This window comes from Gopherus flavomarginatus, chromosome 22 (assembly GCF_025201925.1).
Source record: "Gopherus flavomarginatus isolate rGopFla2 chromosome 22, rGopFla2.mat.asm, whole genome shotgun sequence".
Taxonomy (NCBI): domain Eukaryota; kingdom Metazoa; phylum Chordata; order Testudines; family Testudinidae; genus Gopherus; species Gopherus flavomarginatus.
This window is the reverse complement of record NC_066638.1, coordinates 11,814,269-11,834,499: the sequence shown is the minus strand read 5'-3', so window position 1 is coordinate 11,834,499 and position 20,231 is coordinate 11,814,269. Positions and strand designations below refer to the sequence as shown.

The window sequence follows — 20,231 nt, the reverse complement described above, 5'->3', positions numbered from 1 at the left end:
GCCCAAAGGTGCTCATACAGCCCAGTGACTGTGCTACATTAAACAGACCGGGCTTGGGTTGCAGAGACTTCTGCCTGCTGAGTGCCATGGCAAACGTGCCATTCAAAATCCTTGCAACTTTTTGGTCGAGACGTAGAAAAGAAGGAAAAACCGCAAAAGCACTGGAAACGTCAAGTATTAAATAAAGCTTCCATTTAACAGCATCCCCTGTTCCCTTTCCCGTGAGCTGGAGAGGGTTTTTAGAAAGGAAAACCCCCTTGTCTGGCAGCCTCTTAGATGGCATTACAGATGCCATTAACTGGCCCTTGGGAAGTTTGTTGAGATGGGCTGGAGCTGGCGCTGCTGCTGCTGCTAAGGTCCGATCCCGTTTTTTAGAAGACACAACAAGACAAATACATGCAAGACAAGAACAGCAAAGGTAGAAAATGCAGCGTCTGTCTGCGGGGTTGACTTTCTCTTGCAGACTTGTTCCTGGAGAAATGCCGGGACAGTGCACGAGCCCTGGGAAACTTGTACTGGCATCAGGCTGTTTAGGGCATTGCTTTTAGTTGCTTTTCTCTGGTCACAGGCTTACAGCAGTGTTGCAAAATACACAGCCCTGGCTGCTGGCGAAACCAGAGTCTTCTTAGATAGAATTAAAAAGGAGGGGGCTGGGACAGAGAAGAAATAAGATGGAGAAGGAAAAGGACACATGATGGGGAGAGAGACAGTCTCAGATCCCAGGTGGTGTTTGGGTCCCTCTCTCTGGCCTGCTCTGGTCAGGACATCTCTCGGGATCAGGATGATGAAAGCCTAGGGTCCCAGGAGACGGGGAGGGTGGGAGCTAGGGTGGCCAATTTTTCTCCCAAAGTCACAATCTTTTGTTCAAAGGATCCTTGAAGGGAGCTCTGGGCAGAATAGCTCCTCCTCTTGTTATTTCATCCACCCGTTTGGCTTGGTTTCCGACACGCCAAGCTGGTTCACTGACTTGTGGTCCCACGCTTGGCTTGTTTACCAGGCACAATCTGAGCACAGGCCTTGAGTTCTATCATGAGGCCTTTTTGTTTGGATTAATTCCATCCGTCTGTCTCCCTCTGGTGCCTTTTCCCATTGACGTTCGTTATTACAGGGGTTAGGGTGATATCTTGCGAACGTCCATGTAGTTTTGACCATTGAGCTAACGGTGCGGGTAAAGCTGTAGCCCCAGTTATTACAACAGATGGCACTGGTGTAACTGACAGGAGGATTTGGCTTGCTGAGTCTAACTGAACACCCCCTATGGAGCCTGCCTAGCTGAATCCAAGTTTGTAATCAGATCGCAGCAGTTGCCGTATCAGACTGGAGTTTGGTGTCAGCAGCTGCCTCGTACTCTCAGAAAGCTGGGGCGGAATCAAGATACACACCAAGATGTAATCTGGTGCCAGCCTGTTCCTCTCCTCTCGCTCTGGGGCTGCTGCCTTTCCATGTGTGATGTTCCATATGCAGAGAAGAGCCAGGACTCTGCTGTTGTGGCTATGAAGGGGATTCTTATATCGAGACTCCTGAACACAGACAAGCCCCGTTGTTCTCTCCCCTGGCACTCTGTGCTCCCTAGGGTCACCCACCGGGGTCTCCCTGGATCCTGGCCAGGTCTCCGCAGTTATGGTCGGGAAGGCCTGTCAATGATGCTTTACAGTACAAATCCAAAGCAGATGCGTTTCTGCATCTTTGGCCGGGCTGAGAAAGCGCGTAGAAACCAGAGAAGACCGAACCTCCTTTCCATCTGCCTTTGACTGTGACCTCGTGCATCAGGAAATAAAAAATAATAACGGGGAAAAAAAGAGCTTTTGAAAAAATATGGGTCAAAGTTTTTGTTTTCTTTTGACTCATGGCAGCTGGATAATACAGAGACATTTTAAGCCTTCCCTCCCGCTTCTCTTGAGCGGGTAATTTTATAGGAAGAGCTGCAACATACATGTATCGGGTGAGTACGTGTGGTCTACGGGGAAGAGCTGTCCTATCAGCCATAATGAGCGATTGGTGGTTTTATACACCCTGGGCCAGATTCACAGCTGGTGTAAATCCGTGCTGCTCTGTGCCCATAGACACCAGCTGAGGATCTGACCTCTTACTTTATCCATCATCTTCCGTGTATCATAGAATCATAGAATCTCAAGGTTGGAAGGGACCTCAGGAGGTATCTAGTCCAACCCCCTGCTCAAAGCAGGACCAATCCCCAGACAGATTTTTGCCTCAAATCCCTAAATGGGCCCCCTCAAGAATTGAACTCTCAACCCTGGGTTTAGCAGGCCAAGTGTAAACTAGAACTAAAAAAACTCACGGCAGGAAAAAAGAACTTAAGAACTATAGGTCAAGGGAAGGGAGAGGTTCTCAGCTGAGAACTGAAATGAGAGAGAAGTCAATGGGGCAATGAGATCAGCGAGGTTCTCTGGATGGCAGGAGCTGCCGAGATGAAGGCTATGTCACAAAAAGCAGTGAACGGGACACCAAAAGTAGTATCTGTCTGGCTACGGTACTTATCTGTCCCGCATTCCTGGAGCATCTGAGTGCTTCACCATCTTTAATGTATTTCTCCTCACACCCTCCCAGGAGGAAGAGGAGGGCTCTTATCCCTGTTGTACGGGTGGGGAAACTGAGGCACAGAAACAAAGTGACTTGTCCAAGGTCACACAGGAAATCTGTGGCAAAGTAAGGAATTGACAAGGACCTCCCACCCCTAAGGTTAGTGTCCTCACTGCTGAGTGATCCTTCCTCTCCTGGGTTGAGGAGAATAGAGATGAGGGAGCAAATGTTGCTGTTAGGCTAGCATAAACGCAGAGTCATGCCGCTGGCTTCCAGAGTTGGTTTGGGCGTATGCTGGTGTAGCTAGCAAAAGAATTTGGCACAAGGCCGATGAGATAAGGTGGGGTCAATCTATGGAGGGTTTCAAAGACCCAGGCATTTTAAGGGAGGATGGCTTTGTGGTTAAGGTGCTTTATCTGGATTACAGTCTCCCTGGATGCACTTGGGCCAGTTGCTTCGTCTCTCTGGGCCTCATTGCCCAGGCTACAGAACAGGTATAATACTTTCTTTCTCTCACCCTTTCCTCTGGCTTCTCTGCACAATTTGGGATTGTCTCTTGCTACGTGTCTGTGCAGTGCCCAGCGCCATGGGGCTCCCAATCTCAGTCAGCACCCATGGGTGCTCCGGTGATAAAATAATGCATTCTTTTCTTGGTTGCACCAGTTCCGCTCTCTGCGAAGCGGCAGAGGTGTCACTGGAGGGCACCGTTTGGCCGAGGAGGGTGGCAGTTTAGAACAGGATTTTGGAAATGTTGCCCCTTTCTTATCACCCCTCCAATGCTGAGGCTGTTTCCAGGGAGTTGTTTTCCCCGCTGATGTTTCAGGGCTCACTGTGGCTTCTGTTTGACCTAGGACGGAGCTCTGGATCTGCTGAAAGAACTGAACGGCTACACGATGACCATCGAGCTGCTGCAGGTGAGGGGGAGCGGTTGGGAGAGAGGGAGGCGGGTAACCCCAGCATGTAACGGGTTACTTGGATCTGAAGAAGGGGCATACTTGGAGGGAGGTAACATGGAATTTAAGTGCTTTACCTCCCTCTGTTTGTGACTAAGCCAGCTGGAGCTTGCCAAGCCTGCTACAGCCTGGGCTAAGGGAGCAGAGTTTTTTAGCTCCGGCAGTCCGGCCTCATTGAGAGGTCCCAGGTTCGATCCCCGTGGCTGACAACCCACTCAGAGGCATCACTGAGACTTGAAGGTTGGGCTGCCTGATGTCTTACAGGAGAGACGTTCAATCCACTTGAACTCCAGCCGTTTCCTTGAAGAGGCTGTTACGTTGGGCCGGCCGCGAGGGACCTGTCAGTGTATCAGAGCAGCTCCTAAACAACCGCTCTTGCTAGCGGTCGGGAGGGTCCCACCATGTCACCTGTTCTCCCGAGATGATTTCAAAAGCAAGCTGTGGTTGAGTCTTGTCCCCTATCTGGGTCCTTCCTCCACCTGGGAAAGCAGGGGGCTGTAAGAGCCTGCTGTCACGAACGCTCGCGATATATTCCCTTGGCCCCCCACCAGAGGAGCAAGGGGAAGAGGAGCCATACCCATTTCTAGCCATCCGTTATTGTGTTTATTCATATTATTTATTATTTGTATTATTGTCACACCTGAGAAGCCCCGTCATGGACCACTGTCTCACTATCCTAGGTGCTGTACAAATACTGTTCTAGGTGCTGCCCCATCCAGCCAAGGTACTTACATAGCCCCCATTGCTGTAATGATTGAGCACCTCACCACCACCCCCTGCGGGGGAGGGCAGTTCCATTATGCCCATTGTACAGATGGGGACACTGAGGCACAGAGCGGTTCAGGGATTTTCCCAAGATCACACAGGGAATCTGCAGCAGGCTACTGTGTTAACCCCTGGGCTACCTTTCCTCTCTGTTCTGCCTTCTTCTTTGATCTGCTTAATAATAAACAAACGTCCGTTCGTGCTCCCAGTCCACGAGAATTGGCGTGGCCGTCAACGCTGTCCGGAAGCAGTGCTCGGACGAAGAGGTGGTGGCCCTGGCGAAAATCCTCATCAAGAATTGGAAACGACTGCTAGGTGAGAGATTCTGAGGCTGCTTCAGCCTCCCGAGTAAAATGCTAGCTGGCCCCAAAACCTCCTTGGGCCCTTTGATTCTACACAATGCTTAGGGCCCCTTTACTCCCCCGGGATACAAGCAGCTAACGGGCCTAGTGGTTGGTTTTAATTTGGCAGAAGGATCATTTGGTGGCTTATTGGTGAGAGGATCTGGACAGAGCCATGTGCAGGTTGTGTTTAAGCTGCACTCCTGTACCTAGTCCTGACTTTCAGGGCAGCTCTGTCTGTGCACCCACTAATCACAATAGTGCCTATAGCCTATATAACACTTTTCATCAGTAGATCCCAAAGTGCTTCCCATCTTTAATGTATTCGTCCTCACACTCCACCTGTGTGCTATTAGCGAGGGGAAGCTGAGGCACCGAGAGGCTACATGGCTGCCCACAATCACACAGGAAGTTCATAGCAGAGCAGGAAATTGACCCCCAGGTCTCCCATGTCTGAAGACCACCGGCCCCTCCTCCTCACCGTGCAAGCCCTCCATGCTGTTTCAAGTCGTAGGTCCACGTGTGAGTTCAGCCAGTCAACCCTGATCTGCATCTCTCTTTGCTGGCCCACTTCTGGTCCCCCATGCTCTGCATCTCAAGCCTGAGCTGCTTGATATTCCAATCCTGGAACCCTACATAAGCCCTGCCAATGCAATCCTGACCAGAAACAAATGACCTCTTATGTAGTTGGTGGCCTGGACCCAGTGGTCATTTGGACCCAAGTCTCAAAAGATAACAGGCTAATGCACTAATCTTCTGGGCCACCGAGTCCCCTGGTAGCAGAGGATTGGATTCTGTGGGCTGCATATGGGTCCGGAGTCTGCTGTCATGCAGAATGATGTAAATCAGGAATGACGCCACTAAAGTCAGTGGAGCAATAAAGGAGGAAAATTGCTATAAGGGAGATCTGAACCTGGCCCCTTATAACACTGCTCTGAATGCCCAAGTGGGCAGGGCCAGCTTTAGGCTGATTCCCCCGATTCCCCTGAAACGGGCCCCATGCCTAAGAGTGCCTAACTTAGGCGCCTTTTTAATTTTTACTCCCCCGGCGGTAGTCCAGGTCTTCAGCAGCACTTCACTCGTGCCGGGTCTTCGGTGCCATTTCAGCGGCGGGTCCTTCAGCGCTGCAGAAGACCCAGAGTGAGTGAAGGACCTGCCGCCAAAGTGCTGCCGAAGACCTGGACCGCTGCCAAGTATTCGAATTGGGCCCCGCACTTCCTAAAGCCGGCCCTGCAAGTGGGCCACTGATCGACTCTCCCCAAGCCAAGTGCTCGTGGTGGTTTTTTTCCGGTCAGTATGAAATTATTACCAGCTTGGTGAATAGAAGTGCCCTTCCCCCCCCATGCCCCTCGCATTTTCATTTCAGTCAGCGTCTGAGTGACAGCCTGATCTGTTCCCCTTAGAGTCCTCGGGGACCCCGAAGAGAGAGAAGGCCCTGGAAGGGCAAAAGGATAAAAAAGAAAAAGGTCTCGACTTTCCCAGCTGGCAGCCTGAAGGGGCGAATTCCCATCCAGTGAAACGCTGCAAAAGCCCAGCTGAGAAGCACAAGGAAAAGGACAAAGGAAGGTATGAGCTGGCCAGCGGGGTGCTTAGACCATCGGGTTTTGGTAAGCAGTAGCTGTGCCTTGGCGATAGGAAACAACAGTAATACAGTAACTCCTCGCTTGACGTTGGCGTTCTCTTCCTGAAAAATGCGACTTTAAGTGAAATGATGTTAAGTGAATTCAATTTCCCCATAAGAATTAATGTTAATGGGGGGGATTAGGTTCCAGGGAAATTTTTTTCACCCGACAAAAAACACAGTATACGTTTTAAACAAACAATTTAATACTGTTCGCAGCTGAAGTGATTGTGAAGCTTGAAGTGGTGAAGTTAAAAGGTGGAAGAGGGAGGGATATTTCCCAGGGAATGCCTTGCTGCTAAATGATGAACTAGCACTCGCTGAGCCCTCAAGAGTTAAGTGTTGTTAATTAGCCTCTCACACAAGGCAGCAGGAACAGAAAGGAGGGGAGACAGCACAGCAGACCAAGACAGACACACACCTTGTGTGTGGGAGAGCGAGAGATGCACACTGCCCCTTTAAATAAGGTGACCCACTCTGAAGTGCATTGTCTTTTTAAGTGGATCAGGAAGTTGAGACAGCAGCTGCTGTCCCAAGCTCTCTATGTCTCTTTCCCTCCGTGTCCCATCCCTGCTCTATATGGAGAAGGGGTAAGCGGGGTGCAGGAGCATGGGGGAGGGGGACACCCTGATAGCCCTCCCCTTTCCTGCTTGCTGTGCAGGAAGGGGTCTCTGGGAGCAGCACATGGCAGTAGGGGGAGGGACAGCTGAACTGCCCAGCAATTGATAGCCTGCTGGGCGGCTGCAGCACAGGGAACTTAGGGGAGCGGGGAGCTGATAGGGGGGCTGCCGATCCACCCTGGTTACAAGCCCCCACCAGCTAGCTGCAACAGGCTGCTCTTCCTGCAAGCAGTGGACGAAACAGGCAGCTGCCAAACAACGTTAGAAGGGAGCAGTGCACAACTTTAAACGAGCATGTTCCCTAATTGATCAGCAACGTAACAACGAAAGAACATTAACCGGGACGACTTTAAGTGAGGAGTTACTGTAATAAATCAGTCACTTAGCCAAGGCATGGGAGTAGTCACTGGTCCGACTGTTGAGGCAGAGAGAGGCAAAGGGCCAGATCCTCAAAGGTATTTAGCCGCCTGACTCCCATTGATCCTCTCTGGGCCTCGGTCCCCACCTATAAAACAGAGGAACCAGCACTGACCTGCCTCCCAGAGAAGGTGTGAAGAAAAATACACTAAAGATTGTGAGCACTCCAGGACAACAGTGCTAGATAGTAGTCATGTGTCAGACTACATCTCCCATGATGCACCAGTCTCCCCTTTTAGAGAGGGCAGGTGGTGCATCATGGGAGTCCACTCAGCAACCTAAGGCTCAGATCCTCAAAGGTATTGCAGCACTTAACTCATGTTGATTTCAGGGGAGTTCCTGGCTGCTGTGGTGCATCATGGGACATACAGTCTGGCCAGGGTCACTCAGCCCATGTCAGTAAGAGTTTGGTGCCTCAGTACCTTTGGGGATGAGGGCATAAGTAACTGGCCCAAGGTCACCCAGGAAGTTTATGATAGTGTAAGGCATTGAACCCACATCTCCCAAGTCGTGGGCTGGTACACTAACCATTGGACCATCCTGCCTCTTTGCTCACCATGTGGCCTCTACAAGTCCATCCCTCTTCTCCAGCTAGGTGTAGCCTGCCTGCAAGTCATCCCTTTGGTCCCACTGAAGTCAGTGACAAAACTGAATGGAATTAGGGTTTGTCCTCTAGCTTCTTAATGGCTCATCCCTTTATCCTCAGGGAGTTAGTAATTTCCTGCATCTTTTCCCCTTCTTTTAAAGGGACTTTCCCAACCATAAGGCAGCGGGCCCTCTTCCTGGCTCGAAGAAACATTCATCGGATCAGAAACAGGACAGGTAAACTCCCCAGCATCCTCCTTATTGCTTGGATCCGGGCGAGGGGAAGACATGGCGATGAATGATTTTTTTTAAAAATTTTTTTTCCAGCCTGGTAGGTGTGGACACCTATGGCACTACCTGCCGTTGTATATTTCAGCTAAAGCTGCCCAATTCTAATTCAGGCCACTACAGCCATTTCTACTCCCGAACGTATCCGTGGTGTAAAAATCCTTGTGAAAACGTGCACCTCTCTCCAGCAAATCACGGTGGCGCAAGCGGGAGACGTGTGTGTTGAGGGAGGGGATCCAGCTGGGGGTGGGTGAGGAGCAGAAGTGCATGAAATCAGAGCTGGGATCTAGAGTTGGTGTTCACTGATGTGACTGAACCAAAACCACCCACCTGAACATGGAATCATGGAACCATGGAAACAGGACTTGGATGTGTTTGAAATCTAGGACCTTGGCTTATCTCTAGTTCGAATACAAGGGGGTTGGGTTTGGCCCACTGCTGCTGAAAAGGTTTAGTTTGTTCTGGGATTGCACGAAGGGCTTGTCTGCAGGGAGGCTAAATTGTAAATCTGCAGGGCTCTAGCATGCTGCTCAGTGACTGGCTCCGTGGACTCGGCTGTGAAAAGTCCTGGCGTGCGCTTTGCCAAAGTGTTTTTCAAACGAGCGTAGATCGGGGCGCACCCGGGAGCATTTAGTGCATGGTGGCCAGCTAGTGTTGCAGAGTCACACCCCAGCCTGCTACATGGGGAGTCTCCATGTAGACAAGCCCTTAGCTGAAAGATAGGGGAGCTTTCAGGGGAAGGAATGTGGACAAGACAGAGAAATGAAGGGGGTCGTGCGCTTTCTTTTTCATTTCTTTCCTCTTGTCTAGTGTGTGGGGTCGGTTTCTAGGACAAAAATCGGGGCGGGGCGGAAATCTGATGTGCTAAAAATAGAACTGTGCTGAAGAGCAGAAACCCTTCTCCCTGAACCCCCTTTCTCCCCAGGAAATCCAGCAAGTCCGGTTCTCACATGGCAGCCCCAAAGAGTCATTCTGCAGACTCCAAGCCAGACAGGTACTTGCTTATGTACCTCCAGATCCTTTATTTGGGGAGCAGCAGTTACAGGGCAGGGGCAATGCGAAAGAAGTCACGCAGGGCTTGAGGTGGATGGAAAAGAGTGCTCTTGACTTCCAGTGTCTCAGATCAAACCTCCAGCGAGTCAGTGACAGAGCTGGGAATAGAACCCAGGAGTCCTCCAGCAGCAGAGCTGAAATAACACTCTCCAGGCACAAAGCCTTTATACCTGTGTGAACGCATAACAATACCTGGCTCTTTTATCTAGCATCATTCCTCAGTAGATCTCCGAGTGCTTTGGAAAGGAGATCAGTATCACCATCACCATTTTAAAGATGGGGAAACTGAGGCACAGCAGTGCAGCGACTTGCCCGAGGTTACCCAGCTGGCCAGTGGCAGGGCCAGGAGTAGAACCCAGGTCCCCTGAGTACCAGTCCAATGCTCTGGCCACTAGGCAGCAGTGCCTAGAAGGCAAGCTGCATCACTTTACTGTTATCAGAGCTGTTACTCAGACCCATTCGCCACGTGTGAGTGATACGATTCAGCCGTTTCCCAAGGGTTTATAATCGGTGTTTGGTGTGTAGCAGGGCTGTTGGGACTGCTCTGAACTGGGCCTCCTGTAAAGCACTGCGGGGCCGGATAATTGCGCTGCCCATAGTATGTCGAGTGTGGCCTGGCCACTCGCCTCCAGAACCACCCCGAGTTTAGGACAGGATTACCACAGGCTAAAGGCCTCCACAGCAGCAACTGAGGCTGTCAGGTCTTTCTCGACCCACAAAGATTCAGAGCCAGATTCTTGACGGATGCAAAACCCTGAGGGGCTCCCAAAACGGGGCCTGTGGTTTGGCCGGTTATAGAAACACGAGCTAGTTGGGAAGCTCGGAGCTGGCTCCCAAAGTGAGGGTCGGACCCGGGGTTTGGGCTGGGTTCTGTACAGAGAGAGCAGCCAGCTGCTGAGATCAGATCCTTGCTCCGGTGGGGGCTTCTCATTCTGTGCGATTGACCGCGGTGCTTTTGTTGCTCGAAGGATCTTCTAAGCTTAGGAGGGAAAAGGGCTGGGATTTGGCTCGTTAATTACGTGGGAGATGGTGGGTTTTTCCATCCCCTGCAGTCACAAGGTTGAGACTGGATGTCTTTCCAAAAGATCTGCTGTAGCTTGTGCAGAAATGACAGAGTGAGGTTCTCTGGCCTGTGTAACGCAGGAGGTCTGATGAGGTCCCTTGTGGCCTTCAGATCTATGAATTTGGATGTTTTGAGTTATTCTTGTGCTTTACACGTCTCAATACAATAATTATACCTTCAGAAACACAGGTGTTCAGTGTGCCAAGCCCCCGCTCTAACCATTACACCTTACTCCTTCTCAGAGCTGGGAACAAAACCCAGGAGTCCTGACTTACAGGCGTTTTGCTCTAACCACTAGGTAACACTAATGACTAGGGGGGTCTGGCATAAGGCTTGAATTCTCCAGTTGCAAGAGGGGTGAATTGGAGGGTGGGATGAACCTGCTGTGTTTGCAGGAGGCTGACTGGGTCGGGGGAGAAGTCCCCAGACATACCAGTATCTGTGGATAACCGGTGAACAGTTCCACTGGGGAAAAAGTGCCGCTGTGGTTGGCACATGGCCCTGGACAGCTGGTCACCCCCCACAGATGTCAGCAGAGAGGGCTTGGGGGCCCAGTGCTGGGATCTCACTTGAGCTAATCTCTCTCCTCTCTGTGTGTTTTCCCTATGAAGGGAGACCAGCGACTACAGCGCTCTTCCCGCCACCTCTAAAAAGTTGCACTCGGACAGCAAGAGAGAGAGGTAGGTGTTTTGTGGCTGGATTGTGGCATGTTTTGCTAATCTGTCTTTGGAAGAGTGGTATGCCCAACTCAAAGCAAGGCAGCTTCCATCTGCCACCACCTCCTCCACATGGCAGTGACCTGCCTTCTCTTCATGCTTTCTTGCAAGCCTTAGACAGGATGCTCCGTTCACCAGGAAATGCCCTCTTTAAGGATTACTAGACCCTGTGTGCCCCCTGGTTCTCTACGTGTTTCCCTCCTGAACCCCTGTTCTCTGCGCTTTATGACGTGGCCCTTCCTCCCCCACTTCTCTTTCAGGAGAGACTCTGCAGACTCAAGATCTTCCACCATCACCACTGCCTCCTCTTCTTCCTCCCCTCAGAAGAGACCATCGGTGGAAAGGTAAGGGGGAGGCTCGTTCTTCCAGCCACCCCACTGATGGCTGGGATCTCACCCTGCTCCCTCTTGGAACCTAAGAATCAGACAAATGCAGGGCTGGAAGGGACCTCGAGAGGGCATCAAGTCCAGCCCCCTATGCAGGGGTTTGTCTAACCTGTTCCTGAATACCTCCAATGATGGGGATTCCACAGCCTTCCCGGGAAGCCAGTTGCAGAGCTTAACTCTCCTTGCCTAGAAAGTTCTTCCTAGTATCCAAGCTAAATCTCCCTTGCTGCAGATTACGCCCCTTACTCCTTATCCTACTTCCAGTACTTCTTGTCCTCCGAGTAGTCTACTGCAGGAGGAGGAAGGTGGGATTCTGAGGTCCTATGTAGGGGATGTGTGTCCTCTGTGCGTTATGAAGCTCTGTGCACCATCTGGTCACTCTGCCCTACTCGGGTCGGCTCCAGAACTGGAGTGGGTAGGGTGAGTTAGGAGACATCTGGATGGAGGTTCCTTGTTAGAAGGCTCCTGGATACCATGTGGCTGGGAACCGGCCAGAAGCCTAGAAAGAACCGGAGGAGGCAGGGAAGCAGTGATGAAGGTCATGACTTGCTGATTCTCCCAGGGGCCTCCGTCTGTCGTGGCAGAGCGGCGCTCTAAGCCAGCAGGAGGCAGTACACATCACACCGGTCTTATAGAGTTGGCGCATCCATGACCTAGACCCCTCTGTTTCAGCGTTGGCTGAAACAGCCCTGGCACTGGGCCTTGTCCCCAGAGGTATGTCTTCCCTGTGTTGATGGAAACACTTGCGGCTGGCCCATGTCAGCTGGCTCGGGCTGGGGGGGCTGTTGGATTGAGGTGCAGATGTTTGGACTCCAGCTGGAGCCTGAGTGTTGAGACCCTCTGGGGGGAGCGTCCCAGAGCCTGGGCTCCAAGCCAAGCCCAGACATCTATCCTGCAATTCTATAGCCCCACAGCCAAGCCTTGTGCGTCCAAGTCAGCTGACACGGGCCAGCCGCGGGTATTTATTTACTGTGCAGACCTGCCCCAAGAGACCCAACGCCCTTCGCCGAAGGCTTGGAAGGCATCGCGTGCTGGCCGTAGAAGGCTGTCACCTCAGATCCCACAATGCACAGGGGCCTTTGCACACTGAGGGGCTGAGCCAACGCCAGTGCAAGTCAATGGAAAGACGCGTTTGGAGGAGGTTGGAGCAGGCCGTTAGCTCTGAGTGTTTGATATCCCACCAGATGATCTCATCCCGGACCACCTCTGTCCTGGGCGCTTAGACCATGCCCATTGCCGGGGTGTCCGAGCATGTTACAGATCTATTGCTGGGGTCCCCAGAAGAACGTCAGCCCTTGCGCCTCCCCTCTCTCTGCTGGCATTGCACACACACTTGCCTCTCCCTGTTTCGATTGCAGGAGGCCCTCTACAGGCTCCAACCCAGCAGCCTCCCCCTGCGGCTCTCGGAAGAACTCCAGTGATGGCAAAGAGGAAAGGTAGGGGAGGGTGGGAAAGTCTCATGTAGATGACGCTGGAGGCCAGCCATTATGCTTAGAGCAGTAGCCTGGGGTCAGGATAGCTTGGTTTAAGTCCCTCTCTGCCACAGATTGCCCGTGTGACCTTGGGCAAATCACTTAGGCATGGATCCTCCAAAATATTTAGGCATCTAACTCCTATTGAAACCGGTGGGAGGTCGGCACCTAAACACCTTGGAGGAGCTGAGCCTTAATTTCTCTGTGCCTCAGTTCCCTATCTGTACAATGGGGATGAAAGCCCTGGCTGATCCGAGAAAGGTGTAGGGAGGACAAATACATGGCAGATTCTGAGGTGCTCAACTTATAACAGAATGGGGGTAAATACCCACGGTGGATGGATCTTTCCAAGACACTCCCTCTGCCCACATGGGGGAGAGCAGCACCTGTGGGCTACAGGTAGCCAGTGTGGGGTAGAGAGGCTCCTGAGAAGTGAGGTAAGTGTCGCACAGAGGGACCCCTTGCAGGTGAAGCTTCAGGTCGTGCCGGGAGCCCCTCCTCTGGTTAGGGCTAGCAAGGAAGGTGCCTTTTCTTGTGGCTTCCCAGGGTGACAGCCTGTCTGTTCTCTCCAGACCCAACAGCGCCAGATCCAAAGCCGAGACCCCCAAGACTCCCAGCAGCCCTTCGAGTCCCACGTTTGCACCGACCATCTGCTTCCTGGCGTCCTGCTACCTCACTGGCGATTCGGTGCGGGACAAGTGCGTCGAGATGATCTCGGCTGCCCTGAAAATGGATGGTGAGAGGGGGCTGGGAGTGGGAGCGGCCTGGGAGGGGAAGGGACCGCCCCCTGGGGCAGCTCACAGGGAGGACTGATTCTGAGGCATCCCTTTCGCTGGATGGGGTCAGAGCAGGAACAAGGGCTGGGATTGTAACCCCAATAGGAGCCAGTCACCGCTGGGCACTTTGGCAGTTTTGATGATTGGTTGAGTTGCTCATTTCGAAAAACCCACTGGGCCAAATTTCTCCCAGGTGTAACCCAGTTGGCTTCCACCAGGTCATGCTTTGCCACATGTCACGGGCTTTGAAGGGACAACCTTCACCGCTGGTAGGACCGAAATTTAACCTGCTGGTTCCTTTCTTACATCTCTGTGCAAACTGCAAACGCTGTGTGGTTTACTTTATGTGTTTAAAACAACCCAGCTGTTCCACGGCCAGCGGGTCAGCCCTTCTCAGAGCAACCCTATTATAACAAACCAGTGAGCGTGGCCTGGAGTGCATAAGCAACCCTACACTAACGAACCTGCTCGGTACTTGTGATAATCATTTATTGTTTGCTGCTCACAAGCAACCCTGCAGGAACAAACTGGGGATGGCTCAGTGGCGCGCAGGCAACCCTACAGTAATCAACAGAAGGGATACAAATCTTTCTGAAGGAATTCGGTTTCCTGTTATGCCGATAATTAGTGATTTTGTTGAATTCTGCTTTGATTTCGGCACATTCTCTGGGTTCGGAAGTGTGCTCACCACCTTCCCCCTCTCGCTCTCCCCCGCTTCAGATGATTACAAACAGTTTGGAGTCAACTGTGAAAAGCTGGCCTCTGAAATCGAAGATCATATCCTTTGACTGGCTGGGCTGCAGCACGGTTCGCCTGCCTTGCTACTGGGGACCGAGCCTGCATCCAAGGGCAGCCCTGCCCCCCCTCCTGGCCGGTTGGCGGGGCTGGAACCAGGGGTCTCCCCCGCTGCATTTAGCTAGATATAAATTAACAAAGCCGATGCCTGTCCCAGGTTCCCGAGCGCCGAATGCATCTCTACCAAAGCGATAAACCCCAGCATCATTTCGACAGAGACGCAGCCGGCCAGGCAGGCTCCTTCCCTCCCTTTCCTCATGTACCCTCAGCCCTCTCCAGCCGGGGAATCTTGCTGAGTGCCCACAGGCAGGCTGTTTCAAGGTCCAGAGTCTTGGAGCCCCCGCAGGGAACGCTCTACCGGCTGGCCCCTCCCTTTTATAATGAGGGGAGCCAGCTCGGGTGCCCCCGCCGACGTTAGCTGTGACTGTGTGACACTCTAAGTGGGCACCGGGGCTAAAGTCGCCGGGTAGATCTCCTCTGCACCCGGGAGGTGTGACTACAGCACCTGGAGACTTACCCAAGGCTCGAGTAACAACAGGAGGGAAGCCGTGGCAGCCTGGATGGTGGCAGGAGCTACCCCTGCGCACCCAGTCCCCAGGTGGCTGGGGCTTCGCTGCTATTGTTATTCAACTAGCTTTGATCCAGGCTGGCGCAGGTCTGGGTACCCGCGCCGCATTCCAACTTCTGACTGCAGTGTAGCCAGACCCATACACCTGCAGGGGGGGCATGTAGCACAGAGAAGCGTGGGTTACTCCTGTGTCCCCAGAACTCTCACTGTGGTCAGTGGGAATTGTGGGTACTCAGCCTCTCCTAGAAGCTGCCCCCAGGGCACTATTGGGCTGTGGATGCAACAGTTCAGCTGTGTTGGTGGCTTATCATATAAACGCCCTTTGCAAGCCGGCATGGAGATAATCCCAAGAGCGCCTTCTGTCACTGGTGGCGTGCCTGAGCTCCCAGCGTGCGCTGTCCCAGCTCTGCGCAGAGACCCACCAGACCCTCCAGCGAACTGCCCACGAAGACCACAAGACTGGGTTTGTAAGCGAAGGCGCCTGGCCAGGTTTATGGTCAATGAAGCTCCCCGGATCAGTGTCTACAGTGATGCTAGGACATGTGTGCCCAATGCAATGGACTCAGTGAATGCTGGGACTTTCCATTCCCCTCTCAGCTGCCCAAAGACACCCCCTCTGGAACCCTACTTTTATACGCCGGTAGAAACGAGTTACGGCATGCCCCTCGGACGTGGTTAGTGACCACCCTTTGCCTTGTACATCTTGGTTCGATCAACAACTCTGTATCCACCCCGCTGTCATCCTAGCCTTCTCTTTAAGAGGGGGTCAGGGTGATCCTGTATCATCTTTGCAGAGTGTGTTTGCACCATAAACCTGTATCGGGATGGTCTGGTACCACCCTTCCGGAATGTGTTTGTGTGAGTGTCCTGTGCCTGGCACTTCCTAGAAATGTGCGTGTTTTTGCAGTGCCAGCCCTGTTCTTGCCAAGGTCTGTGAGCTTGCAAGCAGGCATGTTTTGTAACAGGGCTTGACCATGACTTTAGTTCAGGCCTTGTGTTTCAGGCTCTCTCTTTCTCCTACACAAAGTCGATTGCAGAGCTGCTGCTAGCCGGTCAGGCTTCTGTACTATCGTGAGCTTCTTTCCCAGGGAGATGCACCACGTTCACTGGAACGTCCATTAATGCCAGGGGTTCTCAACCTTTTTTCTTCCTGAGGCCTCCCCAACATGCTATAAAAACTCCACGGCCCACCTGTGCCACAGTAACCAGTTTTATGCATATAAAAGCCAGGGCCAGTGTTAGGGGGTAGCAAGCAGGGCAATTGCTTGGGGTCCCGTGCCACAGGGGCCCCCACAAAGCTCCATTGCTCAGGCTTCGGCTTCAGCCCCATGCGATGAGGCTTTGGCTTTCTGCCCTGGGCTCCAGCGAGTCTAACACTGACCGTGCTTGGTGGACGCCCTGAAACCTGCTCACGGCCCCCCAGGAGGCCCCAGACCCCTGGTTGGGAACCACTGTATTAATGCACTCGATGAGCTCTGATGAGGTATGTTCTACACATCGCCACCTCGTGATGGAACGGTGCAATGCAGTTTAGCATTCCATTTCAGCTTCAGCAGGGTGAAAGGGAGGTTATGTGGCCTGCCCTCTCCTGCACCTGCAATGGAGGAGAGGTTGTACCTTACAGGGAAGCTACCGTGTAATAGACAAGAGATTAGCGAGAAGCGGGAGCACTGGATCCTGCTGGCAAAACATTCATGATTTCAACAGGAGCAGGGCCGGCCCCAAAATCACTGGTCTCCAATACAAACTCAAATCTCAGCCCAGGTTTAATGAAGGCGACTCTAGGTCCATTTCCTAGGGTGCCTGGGGTCCAACCAGGGCTTGGCATCAAAGCCACAGGAATCTAAGGAGCTTTGCCTGAGTTCTAGGGTTTGTTTGAATCCAAATGTCCAAAGCAAAACCTACAAAGGTAGAAATCCTGGAAGATGGTCCCACAAAACCCTAGAGTGTGGGCTGGTTCTGTGGGTGTCCCAAAGCCCAGATGGGCCTCTCCGAGGGTATCCACTGATACCTGTGCATTCATAACCCACCGCTGCCATGTCCTCTTATCCTTGGGCTCTTATTCCTTGACGGTGCCACATATCTTCCAAGAGCTGAAGAGCACGGACATGAAGTACCGGAACCGCGTGAGGAGCAGGATCAGTAACCTGAAGGACCCCAAGAACCCCAACCTGCGGAGGAACGTGCTGAATGGAGCCATCTCCCCCAGCCTCATTGCTAGGATGACGGCAGAGGTGAGTAACGGGGTGGGAGGTGTGAGGGGAGGAGGATGCCCGGTGACTGACTCAGAGAAGAAATGGGTCCATTTTGAGATCGTTTCCATCTGCGCTATCACTGATGGGAATCGGGCAGAGCTTAGCAGTAGGGGAGGAAGCTGCTGAGGTAGGAGGCTGCAGGCCTAGGGGCACTGGGGTTGCTGGAGGCTGGTAGTAAGAGCAGGGAGGCCAGCGCAGCATATGTCACATGCAGCATTGCTGAGGCTGGCGGAGGCAGCCTGCCAGAAGTGGTGAGAGGGAGTTGCCCACGTTGCTCAGCAGCATCCCCCATGCAGCTCAGGACAGTTGCGGGGTGTGTGTGTGTGAGAGTTGGCTAAAGAGTTTGTACAGCACCCTCTCCCCTCTAGAGCTCAGGCTGGAAATCCCAAGGCCAATTGTCATTGTCTGGCCCTGATTGTACACCCTGCGAAATCCAAGTGTTGTTTGCTTTCTCTGCCCAGGAGTGTCACAAGGCTGGAAGAGTTGGGGTTGGGGGCTGCAAGGCAGGGTTCAGGGGCATTGGCAAAGCTGTGGAGGGAGCCCAGGACTGGAATAGCAGGGAGCCTGCAGGTCAGAGTTGTGGGGCATCAGCAGAGCTCAGGACTGGACTAGCAAGGAGACCGGAGGACAGGATTGAGGAGCGTCAGCAGGGTGGGGCATGAGGAGCCCAAGGCTGGAATAACAGCGTGTGGCTGCAGCTTGGGTTGGAGGCACATGGGCAGAGCTGTGGGGAAGCTTGCAGGACTGGGACGGCTGCTGGAGTGCATTGGGAAGGGGACGTGGGGACCCAGGACTGGGATAGCAGGAAACGTCACGTGTCAGGAGTGAGAGGTCTTGGCCCAGTCAAGTCTCTCAGTCTCACACTTGCACAGGCCCCCACTGAAGTTGTGCGGCTAGTGGATTGTAAGAAGATTCGCGTCTGATTTCAGATGCCAAGATGGTGGTTGGGCATGTGTGTGTGTGCGCGCGTGCGTATGGGAGAGAAGCTCCCCAAGGGACTCTGGGAACCTGGGAGTAAGAAAATGATGGGAGTAGAAATACCTGTTGGCCTCTGTAGCTCTGACCTGAGTGCTGTGACCCATTGCAGGAGATGGCGAGCGACGAACTGAAGGAGCTGAGGAACGCCATGACCCTAGAAGCCATCCGGGAGCATCAGATGGCGAAGACTGGGGGCACCACCACAGACCTCTTCCAGTGCGGCAAGTGCAAGAAGAAGAATTGCACTTACAACCAGGTGGGCACCTTTGGCAGGGGGCCTCCAGCCCAGAGCAAAGGCTCTGAGTGGCTGTCTCCAGGGTCAGTGCAGAGAACTTGGCTAGCCCACTCTGACTTGCAGCAAGTTCAGAAGATGCCAAGGGCCATCAACATGCAGCCATAGCTAAGGGCTCTTAGCCACCTGGAAATACAGTGGGGTCCTGCTTACCTGAATCCCCACTGACAGACCTCCCTCTCTAATGGTCTCCAAGCTGGTCTCCTTCCCCATCGACTTTCTTGCCTTCAAGTTTTGCTTGTCTGATAGTCCAGAGAAATTTGGGACCTTCCAACCAGGATTCTACTTTACTGTGATGAGTCATGTCCCTGTACCCTTAGGAGGATTAGCCCAGAGATCAGCAGAAGACCAGAGGCTTCCAGTCAGGTCCATTGCCCCTTCTGCCACTCAACCCCTGGACTGCATCTGTTTCCTTGCGGGGAGGTGACCCCTGGAGGTTCATCTCGCTTTGCCGTACCGCCCCAAAGCACAAGTCCTTATCCAGGCCTCTTGCGCCTGCAAGGCTGGGCTGGAATTTAGGGGAGGATCCCACTTTTCTGTGGGATTTCCACTTCTTCCTACGTCTGCTTGAGGCCGAGATGCAGGGAGGAGCAGAGGCAGCATGTGCAGCATGATCAGAAATAACAGGGAGGGAGGAGAAGATGAAAGGAACTTTTCAAATATGGAAACTGGTTTGTGGTTTGGTGGGGGACTGAGTTTTGGGGACGGTCCGGGGAGGTTCTCATTGCATTTGCAAGGATTCCCTCCCCCTCCATTCCCAATGCCCATTCCCTCAGAGGACTGAGAAGTACTCAGCGCAGACACTTTCATGCGTCCTGTTGAGTCTGTGTGGCTGGCTTTCTCCGTAGGTCCAGACGCGTAGCGCCGATGAACCCATGACAACGTTTGTGCTGTGTAACGAGTGCGGGAACCGCTGGAAGGTCTGTACTCATGGCTCTCCCTCGAGGGGGAGACAGAGCAATTGCTCTAGAATATAGTGTCCATTTCACCCACGCTCCCCATCTCAGCCCCATGTGTTATGTGTTCTAGACCACAGCGTCCATTTCTCTGGTGCCGTGCGCTAGAACATTGTATCCACATCTCCTCCCTGTGTAGCGTGTGCTCTTAAACACAGCGCCCATTTCTCTGGTTCTGTGCTCTAGAATGCCACATCCACTTCTCCTTCTCATGCATCATGTGCTCTAGAACGGAGGTTCTCAACCAGGGGTCCAGGGCCCACTGGTGAGGCTGCGAACAGGTTTCAGGGGAGCTGCCAAACCGGGCCACTGTTGGATTCGCTGGGGTCCAGGGCAGAAAGCCAAAGCACCGCCATGTGAAGCTGAAGCCCGGGGCCCTGAATCCCACCACCTGGGGCTGAAGTTGAAACCTGAGCAACTTAGCTTTGCGGGGCCCCTTGTGATGCGGGGCCCTTGGCAGTAGCCTTGTCTGCCGCTCCCTAACGCCAGCCCTGGATTTTATATGCAGAAAAAAGTTGTGGCAGAGGTGGGCCGTGGCGCTTTTATAACATGTTGGAGGGGGCCTCCGAAAGACAAAGGTGGAGAACCCCTGTTCTAGAACACAGCACCAACACAGGGCCGTGCTTTGCATGCTCTAGAACCCAATGCCCGTTTTTCATCCCCGTCCAACCTAAAATACACAGCAAGTGTCCTCCTGGATTTCTAAACCTCTCGCTCTCTCTGCACCGTCCGTCAATGTAAGCCCAGTCCTGAACCGACCCTGGTCTCTTCAGTGGCTTTTTTGCTAGAA

General features: G+C 53.0%; 1 protein-coding gene across 2 annotated transcripts in view; it reads left to right on the top strand.

The window, feature by feature from the left end:
• Positions 1-20,231, top strand: part of TCEA3 (transcription elongation factor A3) — a 29,176-nt gene that overhangs the window by 6,185 nt on the left and 2,760 nt on the right. The window contains exons 1-14 of one of the 2 annotated variants that reach the window (XM_050932039.1): positions 2,591-2,700; positions 3,393-3,455; positions 4,469-4,574; positions 6,004-6,166; positions 8,006-8,080; positions 9,057-9,125; positions 10,859-10,927; positions 11,224-11,307; positions 12,708-12,785; positions 13,394-13,557; positions 14,318-14,379; positions 17,045-17,194; positions 18,303-18,449; positions 19,334-19,405. In XM_050932039.1, the coding sequence (XP_050787996.1) occupies positions 3,435-3,455; positions 4,469-4,574; positions 6,004-6,166; positions 8,006-8,080; positions 9,057-9,125; positions 10,859-10,927; positions 11,224-11,307; positions 12,708-12,785; positions 13,394-13,557; positions 14,318-14,379; positions 17,045-17,194; positions 18,303-18,449; positions 19,334-19,405 (1,260 nt within the window). In that variant the 5' untranslated portion in view covers positions 2,591-2,700; positions 3,393-3,434. Of the gene's footprint in view, positions 1-2,590; positions 2,701-3,392; positions 3,456-4,468; positions 4,575-6,003; positions 6,167-8,005; positions 8,081-9,056; positions 9,126-10,858; positions 10,928-11,223; positions 11,308-12,707; positions 12,786-13,393; positions 13,558-14,317; positions 14,380-17,044; positions 17,195-18,302; positions 18,450-19,333; positions 19,406-20,231 lie in introns of those variants that run through there. The other variant, XM_050932038.1, reaches the window with a different exon arrangement.